Source organism: Grampus griseus, assembly GCF_964374135.1.
Source record: "Grampus griseus genome assembly, chromosome: 16".
In the NCBI taxonomy this organism is placed as follows: Eukaryota; Metazoa; Chordata; class Mammalia; order Artiodactyla; family Delphinidae; genus Grampus; species Grampus griseus.
This window is the reverse complement of record NC_139010.1, coordinates 54239312-54253460: the sequence shown is the minus strand read 5'-3', so window position 1 is coordinate 54253460 and position 14149 is coordinate 54239312. Positions and strand designations below refer to the sequence as shown.

General features: G+C 35.4%; 1 protein-coding gene across 1 annotated transcript in view; it reads right to left on the bottom strand.

Moving 5' to 3' along the window:
• The window catches only part of TBC1D12 (TBC1 domain family member 12), a 95470-nt gene that overhangs the window by 14441 nt on the left and 66880 nt on the right, over positions 1-14149 (bottom strand). Inside the window, exons 3-6 of the mRNA XM_082673241.1 lie at positions 11000-11115; positions 5777-5859; positions 5313-5430; positions 3992-4098 (exon numbers count right to left, since the gene is read on the bottom strand). Of these exons, the coding sequence (XP_082529367.1) occupies positions 3992-4098; positions 5313-5430; positions 5777-5859; positions 11000-11115 (424 nt within the window). The remainder of the gene's footprint in view (positions 1-3991; positions 4099-5312; positions 5431-5776; positions 5860-10999; positions 11116-14149) is intronic.

Here is a 14149-nt window from a genome sequence, read left to right as displayed (position 1 = left end):
TGTATGTATGTATGGCTGGGTCTTCGTTGCTGTGTGGGCTTTCTTTAGTTGTGGAGAGTGGGGGCTACTCTTCGTCGCGGTGCACGGGCTTCTCACTGCGGTGGCTTCTCTTGTTGCAGAGCATGGGCTTTAGTAGTTGTAGCTCGCAGGCTCTAGGGCGCAGGCTCAGTAGTTGTGGTGTACGGGCTTAGTTGCTCTGCAGCCTGTGGGATCTACCCGGACCAGGGCACAAACTTGTGTCCCATGCATTGGCAGGTGGATTCTTAACCACTGCGCCACCAGGGAAGCCCCACAATTTGTTTTAAAAACATAACATTTTCATTACGTTTCAGTAGAGAATCGCATGTGGAAATATGGTCAAGGTTTTTTTTTTTTAGCTTAACGTATGTGGAAACCAAACATCAAAGTGATTCACATAACCAAACTGGTGCAAATGATTTTCAACGCTTGATTTGGATTTTTTGAGTATGTTGGCTATCTTCCTCGTGGTATAACATTCAATTGTTCTCAATTAATGTCTCAATTTGATCGCTACCAACTTCAACTGGTCTACCTGACCGTGCAGCATCATCCAGCGAGAAATCTCCAGCACGAAACTTCACAAACCACTTTTGACACGTTCGATCAATCAAAGCACCTTCTCCATACACTGCACACATCTTTTTTTGCCATTTCAGCTGCATTTTTACCTTTCTTGAAATAATAAAGCATAATATGCCGAAAATGTTGGGATTTTTCTTCCATCTTCAATATTAAAATGGCTGCACAAAAATTCACCGATTTTGATGTCTTTTTAAAATTCACGCTGATATGACAGCTGTCACATACAATCTAACAAAAGTGTTTTGAATGAAGTTAAAGACAACTAAGTGCTACGAGCCATCTTACAGATAAAAAGAAAATAATCTTTTGGCCAACCCAATATATATACTAACAAGAACCAGATCATTATAAAATTGCTGACTTTTACATTTCAAATAGACTATTACTATTCTGACCCTTTCTCCCTTCTGTTCACTTCTTGTTACTACTCATGGTTTGGAAAGAAGAACTTTAAAAAGAACAAAAAACTTAAAAATTCTATTATTTGTGCCCATCTCCATCAATGTTTTGATATAAGATGTAGATATAATCTTAAAATTTAGATATATAATTTTTTTGCAGTTCTTAGACTGAGGTTTGCACTTTTTCATTTCAAACTGATTCCAAGCTAGGAATTCCAGTTTCACTGTTCTACTCGAACTTCAAAACTGTCTTGGAAAAAAAAGGCTCATGAAATAAATACATCACTTTTGGAAGTCACAAAATTGATCCAATAATAAAAATGTAGCAATGAATTTCCAAACATCAAAGGATATCTCTTCACGGAAGAGTTACAGTGCTCATCTATTATAAGATGACCTGCATCTCAGTTCAATTTCATGCTTGACTGGGCATGTCACACATTTTATTCTGTATGTACAAATGTACAGCTTGAAGCAGACTAAAGAAGTATCTTGGATTTGAGCAGAGAATATTTTGAGATCAGTGTATGTTTCACTTTCTTGTTTTCTGACGGTAATGATACTGTATGCATTCTCAGTAAACTTCACTTTCACTATAATTTGATATTCATCATCACAAATCACTGTTAGAACACTCCTTTGAGATAGCTAATTAACTTATCCCCATTTACAGATGAAGAAAACTAAGACCTCTAGATGTTAAGTAATTTGCCCAAGGTCACAAACCTAACACAGAGTGGAACCAAGATTTGAACCACATTTGACTGACTTTAGAACCCCTATTCTTAGTTACTATTCTCTAATGGTTATAAATTTCATGATTAAGACAAATACAACAGGAAAAGAGTCAAACTATTAGAGCCCCTAAAATAAACAAAGTTATCAAAACTAAATTTACTTCCACTGAAATTTAGCTTTCTTCCCACCACTAATGAAGAAGAGAATGAGTACCCATTTCACTCCTGAATACATAACTGTTTAGTAGAGAGAAGCTAAAATGACTGAAAATAAATGAACCAGTTATTTTACAAACCTTGCAAATTTTAAGCTTAAAAAATAACTTTCTGATTAGAGAATCACAAAAGATTAATACCAACTTAACCAATGTTTTAATGCCTAAGTTGTCAGGATACCTAAAAGTGTAAAGCCAAAGTTCTCAAAAAAAAAACAAAACTGCAAACAAAACTTCAAATAGCCACCCATACTTCTTCATCTCACCTATATGCAAAACTGATTCCTAAAACTTTAACCAATACAATACCTTTTCTAGGCTTAATTTAAAACTCAATTCTTGCCCTAAATTCTAATTTTTTTAAAAAATTCTAATTTTTTAATTAAAGAAAATGTCAAGTTAAAATAACATGTTCATTATAGGATTTTTGTGAAAATCAATTTTATAAACTATACATGATCATGCTATTCAAAGTTGGCATCACTTTTAAGACTAAAGATAAACATTTAGATTTTTGTTATAAATTCTGTACAACTATATATAATGCTGATTGCTGTAATGAATATCCTTGCAGAAAAGCTTTTGAAACCAGTCCTGATTATTTATTTACTTAAAGTGTTAGAACTGGAATAAATCCATCAAAGGTTATATTTTTTGATGCTTTTGGTAAATATTTCTAAATTATTTTCAGTCATCCTCCATGTGGGTAATTTTCATTAATTTTAATCACTTTTGCAGAGTAAAAAAAGACAGGTACCTTGATGTTGTTTTTTTTGTTTTTATTTTTTGGCTGCACTGCATGCATGTGGGATTTTAGTTCCCTGACCAGGGATTGAACCTGCACCCCATACACTGGAACCTTGGAGCCTTAACCACTGGACCGAAGTCCTGATGTTGTTTTAACATATATGTCTTTGATTTAGCAATCACTAGGAAAATGGTTAAATAAATTATACTATAGCCAAACCGTGGAATACAGTGCAGCTACAGTACATATAAGTGCCCCTTTTATGCACTGATATCGAGGGATGTTCAGATGGTTTGTGGGAAAAAATAAAAGGAAGAAAAAGAGAAGGCTTAAAAATTATCATATGTAGATGTACACTTTTTTATGTGCATAGAAAAAAGATCTGGAAGAACATACACCAAATTGCTAAATGGTACCTAGAGTAGGATCAAGAGCAGAATTTTGGGTGGAAGAGGGGGACGAAACATGCAGTTTGTACTTTACTATTGCTTGACTGTTTTTCAATAAATATGTAAATAAAAAATTTTAAGTAACAATGTATTATTTAATTATATTAGAGTCCCTAAGTCTTTCTGTGGTACCTTTATCTGGCATTATCATTATCACTCAGACCATTAGTATCTTTTATTACTAATTATTTTACCCTACTGATAATATCCTTATTGTATGTAATTTTTTTTAGTTCATCAAAACTACACTACATTTTACTCCTATCTACATTTTACTCCTATGCGTAAAGGTTTTAAGAAACTTAAGAAAATAAAAACAATGAGAATCTTACTTCTTTTTGTTTTTTAAACTTTAAAATTTTTAAATAAAAAAATTCAAAATGACTGGTTTGGGTAGAAAGATAGGAAAAGAAATTTCTAGCTTTCCCTCAATATTTATGGTTTTGAAAAAAGAGGAAACTTTTCCACAACTATTTTATTTTTCCTTGTATATGTTTATTCACCTATTGTTACCTAGACCCAGAAGTTTGTCTTTTTTTGACCCAGAAGTTTTTGAAGTTACCCACAGTTAAGATATTTAGATGTCAAGATTATTATTGATGGCTGTAAACTAAAGGAAAACCCACAAATCTTATTTATATAATATGAAATATAGTAACTTACTTATTAAATCTTACCAGGTTTTAGAAGGGGGTAGGGAATGAAGCATGTTCTTAAAATGACACATATGGTATATGGCCATATATGGCCTTTTCAAATGACCAATCTACTAATCTGCTTTGGAACGCTGAAGATGGCTGTTTGCATGTGTGGGAGTAACTGAATATAGAATACAAACCAGGAGTGATATTTAGTTCATTTCCTACAGCTAGACTCCAAACTTTCCCACGGACACTAGGGGGCAATCCCTGCCACCACAATTCTCGAACTCTTCTTGTACTACGCCTAGAATTAAAGGGGGAGAAAAAAGGAGAAAGTTACTTTTTATACCAAAAACACTAGTTGCATGATGGTTTATCTAGTCTATGACCAAGTCACTACAGAACACAGAGAGTTAAGTATGTGATGCACTCTTTTCTTGGGCTCATGTATGTAGGCAAAAAAAGCCAAAAAATATATAGTAATTTAAAGGGAACTGCCTTCTACAACTGCCACTTATACTAAGGATACAATGAGAGAATCAGAAATATGGGGACAATTATGAAAAAAGAAGATAAAAGGAACATAAAAACGCATTGCCAATTCAGTACCAAAAACAAAATCACAACATATTTACTATGGGTAAAGCCCTAGTCTTTGAGAGGCAGCACAGTCTACTGAAAGAAGTGTGCGCTTTAAAATCAGATAGACTTGAGTTCAAATCTGGTTAACCATTAATTGTACAACCCTGGGCAAATCACTTAACCTCTCTGACTTTGAGCTTCCCTATAAGATAAATGGGAGTAAAGGTTATAAGAATCAAATGTGATTACTTGTATAAAGAGCCTAATATAGTATCTGTCACACTGTGACAATATTCAACAAATTCCCAATGCACATCCTATACTAGGCATTGCAGAAGACATCTCCTACCATCCAGTCTAGAGGAAAAATAAGGTATGTGTAAAAATACTGTCAAAAATTAAAAGGCAAAGTAAGGCAAGAAGTGTATTAGTCTCCAAGTATAATGAGACATCACAGAAGGGAAAGATCATCTATATCTTACTATCTTGATTATGAGAGAAGCATGTTAGAAGCTACTTTAATAGTTAACATTTAATAAATGCATATTACAATGAAGGTACACATTTAACATTTTCTTTGCCAAAAAACCTGCTATTACATCAATAGTGCATCTTGCAATAGACAGTATGTTAGAATTAAGAAAATACGGTAACTGAGGAAATTAGAAGTTTCATGGATCAACTAACATTTCAGATGGGACTCAAATGATAGGTAAAATTCTGACAGGCACAGAGGGTGGTCAGTAAGGGAAGTAGGCATTAGAGACAGGGATATACAAAAGCAAAGCACAGAGATAAGCATGAAAGTTTTCAAACATTGGTTAATAGTATAATTTAGCTAAAACATAAGATACATGCTGGAAGTCATAAAAATACAAAATTGGAAACGAGACCTTTGGAGACAGACTGAAATTCAGGAAAAGTCTGCTTACTTACATTACTTCCCAATTGGGTAGTATTTCATTGATCCAAATTACCATTGCACTTGCAATGTTTTCTTCCTGTTTAAATCGTTCTTTCATTATTTTTTTTCTTTTATGTGCTTCTTTAATTTCTGTTTTAAACAAGTAAAAATTATTTCAGGAATAGATTCATGAATAATATCTTCATTTATAAATTAAGATACTAGTAGTCCCAGGTTTATGACACAATTACAGAGTCTCTCATAGATAGTCTGCTGCCTTTCTCCTCATAATAGTTTTGTAAAAGTACTTACAGAAAAACTGTGATTCTAGAATGACATTTTATTTCTCTTTAAGAACAAATTTAGTTAGAAAAATAAGAAATCAGCATCACCTTAAAGACAGGCTTGGTCAATTTCACCATGTTCCATCCTACTGAAATTCATTTCCTTTTGATACCAATAAATTAAATATACCAATTGGAGTTAAATTTTATACCTCGTTTTTTAGCCTCAGCCACCATCTCATCATATTCTTGTCGGTGACGTAAAGCTTCTTCCACAGATTTGGCAGGAAGATTTCTGAGGAAAAACAAATTTTACGTCAACTTTTAAAAGACTAACTTAAGTTTATTGACTTCTTTTCTTTTTATAGCTGGATACAAAGAATTTCTAACCCAACCTTCACATTTCATACATTAAGAAAGTATAAAGGGCTTCCCTGGTGGCGCAGTGGTTGAGAGTCCGCCTGCTGATGCAGGGGACACGGGTTCGTGCCCCGGTCCGGGAAGATCCCACATGCCGCGGAGAGGCTGGGCCTGTGAGCCATGGCCGCTGAGCCTGCGCGTCCGGAGCCTGTGCTCCGCAACGGGAGAGGCCACAACAGTGAGAGGCCCAAGTACCGCAAAAAAAAAAAAAAGAAAGAAAGTATAAGGTTGAAAAGAACTCTGCATCTTAGAAAAGAATCAGAATCCAGGTTGCTAATATTTGTTATACATTTGTGTGTATATAAATTTATATATCATATATATTTGTTTATATATCATTTAAACATGTCCAATTTTAGCCAATAATCCTAGGTTATTTGTTAAACCCACTTACTATAGTTTTTTTTTTTTAGTCAACTTTTTTTTTTAAAAAATATTTATTTATTTATTTGGCTGGGTCAGGTCTTAGTTGCAGCCTGAGGGATCTATTCCCCTGACCAGGGATCGAACCCAGGCCCCCTGCATTGGGAGTGCGGAGTCTTAACCACTGGACCACCAGGGAAATCCCTAGTCAACTTTTTTGAGGTATAATTTCACACAACAAAACGGACAAACATGTTTTAAGAGTACTGTTTGTTGAGTTTTGACAAATTTATATACCTGTGCAAACAACAGACTAATCAAGATATAGAATGTTCCTATCATTCCAGAAAGTTTCTTTTTGACCCCTTTACACTTAATACTTACCTACCTCCTACCTTAAGCAATCACATATCTGATTTCTATCAATACAGATTAGTCACTTGCCTTTAAAGAATTTATATAGATTCTTTTGTGCCTGGCTTCTTTTGCTCAGCATACACACACACACACACACACATATATATATATAGTTTTACGTTTTTATTGGAGTATAATTGCTTTACAATGGTATGTTAGTTTCTGCTTTATAACAAAGCGAATCAGTTATACATATACATATATCCCCATATCTCTTCCCTCTTGCGTCTCCCTCCCTCCCACCCTCCTTATCCCACCCTTCTAGCTGGTCACAAAGCACCGAGTTGATCTCCCTGTGCTATGCAACTGCTTCCCACTAGCTATCTATTTTATATTTGGTAGTGTATATATGTCCATATATACACTCTACCACTCTCTCACTTTGTCCCAGCTTACCCTTCCCCCTCCCCGTGTCCTTAAGTCCATTCTCTAGTAGGTCTGCGTCTTTATTCCTGTCTTGCCCCTAGGTTCTTCATGACTTTTTTTTTTTTTTCAGATTCCATATATACGTGTTAGCATATGGTATTTGTTTTTCTCTTTCTAACTTACTTCACTCTGTATGACAGACTCTAGGTCCATCCACCTCAGTACAAATAACTCAATTTTGTTTCTTTTTATGGCTCAGCATATTTTTGATATTCATCCACGCTGTTCTGTGTATTAGTAACGTATTCCTTTTAATTGGTGAATAATGTTCCATTTATCCATGTGGATGGACATTTAGATTGTTTCCAGTTAGGTGCTACTATGAATAAAAACTACTATAAATATTCATTTCAAGTGTGGCTATCTGCATTCATTTCTCTTGGTAAATACCTAAGAGCAGAATTCCTAGATCATAATGTAAGTGCAGGTATATTTTTATAACAAAATGCTTTCCACTTTACTAGAGATTTAAGATACCATTCTGAATAAAAATTTGATAATCAGTTACTTGCATATACCATATTTTGGTTTATAAACTAAATCACAGAGGCAGTGATTTAGATACATGACTATGCAAGAAGAAACACATTTGAATATTACCATATCCAAATATGTCATAATAAGGTCCAGTTTTTGGAATTAGATTTTTAAATTATTTTCAACAGGCTAGGTGGAAAAGGTATGTGACAAACTTTCAAATTATACATTCTACTTCTTCTCTTCTGGAGTTAGATTCCTCAGGTATGTTGTAGCAGGGAGGAATAAAGGTTAAGATGTCTGTTTCAGGCCATAATGGAATAAGAGAGATCAGGTTTATCCTCTTGTCTTAATTAATTAGAAAAATGAGTTAATATATTAAACAACAGTTTTAAAGATAATTGGACAACAGGCAGCACAAGACAGTGGTCCTTATGAGAAAGGAAATAAACAAGGAAACCCTGCAAATGCTTGACCTAACAGCCTGTTTCCAGGTCTCAGTGGTAGGAGAGAGTGCCAAAACAGAGCCCACCAGTCTTGCTGAGTTGAGGAAATAGAGTTTGAAGTTGGGGAGCCCAGGACAGCCAGAATTTGCATAACAGAGTACCAGAGAGAAGGGAGCTGCAGAGGCTTTGCCTGAACACTGACCTATGCACGCGTGTAATTAATCTATGGTGGCCAGGGAAAGAAACACAAGAAATAGGCAGAACAATCTCAAAATCACACTGGACTGATCCCTCAAAGTAGAAAGACCTCCTAATAGACAGGGTATCAGATAGAGTCCTTAGGGTATTGCCTCAGTAGTAAGGATAAATTAGCCCTAAAGTAAAGGCTGTTCTGGAAGCACCCTAACAATGCTTATATCAAAAGGATCAAACCAATTCCAAATAACTTAATTGCATACCAAACCAAAAAAATATTTAAAGGAATAAAAGAAAGTCCAATATCCAACCATGTAAAAATACAATAGCTGGTATCCAATAAAAATTACAAGGGATGCAAAGAAACAGGAAAATACAAACCATAATGAGAAAAAAAATCAATCAGCAGAAATGTCAGACAACAGGATTATAAATCAAGGACGATAAAACTGCTGCTATAAATATACTCAAGAAGGTAGAAGAAAGCAGGAGCATGATAAGAGAAACTCAAGATCCAAACCAAATGTCTACAGATGACAATTTCTAAAATGATAAATTCCAAAGATGGGACTGACAGCAAATTACATACTGCAGAAGAAAAAAATATAAGTGAACTTTAAGATATAATAATATAAGACTATACAAAATGAAATAGAGAGAAAGAATACCCCCCAAAAACACAAATGAGCTATGGGACATGGAAAAATATCAAGTAACACGTTTAATGGACATCTCAGAAGAAAGGAGGGAGGGCAGAACAAAAAACTGTTGAAGAAACGAAGGCTAAAATTTTTCCAAAATCGATGCAAAACTATAAATGCACAGACACATTAAGCTCAATGACCCCAAACAGATGGAACATGAGAAAACCATACCAAAGCAACCATAATCTAATTTATGAAAATCACATAAAGGAAAGTCTTAAAAGCATTCAGAAAGTAAAAGAATTCACTGAAGGCTGAAGAAGTCAACAAAGACATGAAAGAAAGGAAAAAGCCTTACTCTTAAAGGATTATGTAGGTGAGGGACGTCCCTGGTGGTCCAGTGGTAAAGAATCCGCCTTCCAGGAACTTCCCTGGTGGCGCAGTGGTTAAGAATCTGCCTGCCAACGCAGGGGACACGGGTTCGATCCCTGGTCTGGGAAGATCCCACAGACCGCAGAGCAACTAAGCCTGAGTGCCACAACTATTCAAGCTCCCGCGCCTAGAGCCCATACTCCGCAACAAGAGAAGCCACTGCAATGAGAAACCCGCACACCACAATGAAGAGCAGCCCCGGCTCGCCTCAACTAGAGAAACCTGGCACGCAACAACAAAGACCCGATGCAGCCAAAAAAAAAAAAAAAAAAAAAAAAAATATATATATATATATACATAAAAGAATCCACCTTCCAATGCAGGGGATACAGGTTCGATCCCTGGTCAGGGAATTAAGATTCCACATGCCACAGGGCAAGTAAGCCCGTGCACCACAACTAGAGAGCCCGTGTACTGCAACTACGAAGCCCGTGCTCTCTGGAGCTTGCATGCCACAATGAAGAACCTGCGTACTGCAACAAAAGATCACACGTGCCGCAACTAAGACCCGACGTAGCTAAATAAATAAATATTTTTAAAAAGAATATATTCTTAATAACAGTAAACCAACTGGTTGACAGTCAGTAGTTGCATGGCATAAAAGGCAAAAATGACAGGGCTTCCCTGGTGGCGCAGTGGTTGAGAGTCCGCTGCCAATGCAGGGGACACGGGTTCGTGCCCTGGTCCGGGAAGATCCCACATGCCGCGGAGTAGCTGGGCCCGTGAGCCATGGTCGCTGAGCCTGTGCATCTGGAGCCTGTGCTCCGCAACGGGAGAGGCCACAGCAGTGAGAGGCCCGCGTACCGCAAAAAAAAAAAAAAAAAAAAAAGAAAAAGGCAAAAAGGACAAATACATCATAAGTGCATATTAAATGTCAAGAAAAGAAAAATAACTGCTCTATCATGTGACGATAAGGCGGGGGGGTGTACTGGCAAAATAAGTGAAAAGGATTAAGCAGTACAAACCTTCAGTTATATAATAAATAAGCCACAACGATGTAATAAACAGCATAAGGAATATGGTCAATAATATTGCAATAACTTTATATCGGGAGGGTTGGTTACTAGATTTATTGTGATCATTTCACAATGTATGTAAATGTCAAATAATTATGTAGTAGTATGAGTAGACAAAAATATACTTATGCAGCGACTTTTCCAATTTTCAGTTTGTATTATTAAATCCGTATCGTTAAAGATATTATGCTATAATACAGAATATATACAATTCATACATTAATTTGGTAAAAAGATGAGGTAGACAAAAAAGTCACTTTTTTTTCCCCTGAAACATAATACTGTACATCAACCATGTTTCAATTAAAAAAAAAAAAAAGATAAGGCAGAGGAAGGTTGAAATAGGAACAGATATAAAAAGCCAAGATTTTATGTTTCATACACTGGGTCATAGAGATTTCTAGAAAATATGCATAAAGCTTGGAGATCAACAATTTTTCCCTATTAGTGTTAGGATTCATCTCTGGGATTAAAAATAATTTTCCCTAACAAACCCATTTCTTTATCTAATTTCTTGGTATCTTTTAAATGAAATAATAATAAGAAAAATTAAAGTTTAAAATTCAAACAGTGTGTCTGATGATCACTAAAATACTTACGACGGTCGATCCTCAAGAATCAGGGCAGTGGTAGAGAGTGGCTCAAATTCAAAATTCTTTCGTCTTGAAGACTGAGGTGGTGGTTTACAGGTTCTCCCTGTTCGTGCTTCATATTCCTAGAGTAGACAAAAATATACATATGCAGCAACTAACTTTTCCAATTTGCAGTTTGCATTATTAAATCTGTATCATTAAAGATATTATGCTATAATAAGGTATACAATTCATACATCAATTTGGTAAAAAGATCAGGTAGACAAAAAAAGTCACTTTTTTCCCCCTGAAGCAATATAAACTATGAATTTATATTATATGTAAAGTATGAAAGTATGTTCAAAGAGGAGAAGATATAAATGTACTAGATTAGGTAAGGTTTTAGAAAGATATTCCTGCTTACTTTCCATGATATCAGTTATCCAAGTCCAGCTTTTAATAATCTACAGCAGATAAGCCTACTTTCTAAACGTTCAGCCAAGATCAATGATGGAAATGTTGACACAAGAAATAGGTAATCCTGCTGTAATGCTCTGAAGATCTCTCTCAAGGGTGACACTGAACCTCTAATCAAACACCGGTTTTTGATTTCAACCTACTCTGAATCTAACTACTATAAATCTACCTACTTACTCTAAATTGAAACAATAATTCACCAACATATCTTATCCAAAAATATAGCCAAAGACTGTCAAATACTTCACTAAAATTAAAAGATTATTACTACAGTATTTTTCTCATTCAATTGAATTGATAGTTCTCTTAAAAGAAGTGAAGTTAATTTAACATGATATGTTTTTGGTGAACACATTTAAATTTCCACATTTGAGCATATTTTTCATAGATGTTCATAAGCTTGTGCTGAAATTTATTTCTAGAAATTTGCAAAAGATCAGTAACAAGATTATGGCTTGTAATTTCCAGAACCCACATTTTCCCCTTTCTAAAAAAAAAAAAAAGTCAAGCTAGTGTGTGATCATCTCCAGATAACAAATATATTTGCCATGACATTCTCAAAGATTACTCAGTGATTTCATGAGTAGATATGTGAGCTCACTGGCTTCTAGAGAAGACATTAATTTAAATGAAGAAAATTAAATGCACTTAAAGTGGTCAAATGTTTCACTTACTAACTAGCAGCTTTCCTACCATGGCCTATAATTCTTTTATTATTATTATCTCTTCTAACTCAAAGACTGTTTCTCCCTACCGAATCTGACAGTTGCAAAATATGAACTGATGATTCCATCCCTCTTAAAAATCTGATAATCTTGTTGAAGATTCATCTTACTGATATCACATTTAAAAAGTTTATGTTGTCTTAGTCATTTTCTATAAACTTCAAGCTTACTTTATGGTTCCTGCCACTGTTTATAATGGTTTGTACTATTGTTTTATAACTGTCTTTAGTTTTACATCTCCCTTTCCATCTAATAAATCTATGCTGTTAATCTGAGAGTTCCTTTGCATGACTGCATTGGATTTTTAGAGACTTCTTTCTCAAATTATTTAGAACTGTGTATGTTCATTTTTATTAATTCCCATTTCAAAGAACTGCATAGCCTTTCAGTGTCAAAAGCCATGGGGTCACTCATTCCTTTTTCTCTTTCGAAATTTTCTCTCCTAATATCTAGGATATACATGTAATTATGATCAATGTTTCTTTTCTTCATTACAAACTCAAGTATAACAAATCCCCATTCCTGCTAATGTTTTTCTTATTAAAAACCATAGAAGCTAAATACGTATGAGGTTTGTTATCACTTAAACAGCACTTTGTTTTCCTACAATGTGACCAGGTCTCACTGCCAGACAGAATGCGATGAATACTATCCAGTAAAGCATGTTCCATGCAAACAAATGCCAGTACATAGACAGCAAAATAAAACTTCTTTTTTTGAATTTTATTTATTTTTTTATACAACAGGTTCTTATTAGTTATCTACTTTATACATATTAGTGTATATATGTCAATCCCAATCTCCCAATTCATCCCACCCCCCAAAAAACTTCTAAATCAATATATTAATAACAGCTAGCACTTACTGTCACAATGTACCATGCACTGTTTTAAACACTTAACACATTTAATCCTTGAAACAACCTTGTGAGGCACCTAACTCACAGTAGAGGAAACTGAGGCACAAAGATGTGCAGTCACTTGCCAAAGGTCATAAATTGCAGGCAGGGTAGGCTCCAGAGCTTGGCCTTTTAACGATCTATTATCTTACTATGTATTAGCAGACAGTCAAGTAACCATCTATGACAATTTAAAATAATGAGATAGATGAAATCATTCAGTGAGAGGCTGATAGGGAACTTTAAAATGGGAAGATCGAGCTAACAATACCTCAATCACTGATCCATCTAAACATTATTTTAAAAGACCAGCAGAGAGTATGTGTTTCCTGATGCAATATGAAGTACATAGCATCATTCTTGAAGTATTCTTGCCAAAAGAAGAATCAAACAAATATGATTAAGCCTATAGAACTGTACTTTCCAATATGGTAGTCAAAAGAAGTGATAACTGGGCTTCCCTGGTGGCACAGTGGTTGAGAGTCCGCCTGCCGATGCAGGGGATGCAGGTTTGTGACCCGGTCCAGGAGGATCCCACATTGCTGCAGAGCGGCTGGGCCCGTGAGCCATGGCCGCTGGGCCTGCGCGTCCGGAGACTGTGCTCCACAGCGGGAGAGGCCACAGCAGTGGGAGGCCCGCGTACCGCGCAAAAAAAAAAAAAAAAAAAAAAAGAAGTGATAACCAAATAAGTCATATATGCTCAAGTTTACATAGAAAAATATCAAGGAATTTGAACTATAAGGGGTTTTCCTCTGGAGGCTTAGACTAGAAATGAAGTGCATTTGTCTTACTTTAAATTATTCAGTACTGTTTGACTTTTCTTGCAAGAAATAAAGTAGCTTGTTTGTAAGAGAGATCATTTTATAGTCACGGTGGATAACTCACAAAGATTTTACTGAAGAGTTGGGATCAGAACTGGGGCAAAAATGATAGGTATTAATTAGATAGACAGAAAGGATTGGAAAGAACATGCCAGGGGGAGCAAGCGAAGGCATGGATTAGGGAAACACATTAACCTCACTGAATATGAAAAAGGATGAGAAATAAAGTATAGGCTAAATTATGGGGCCTTTCACT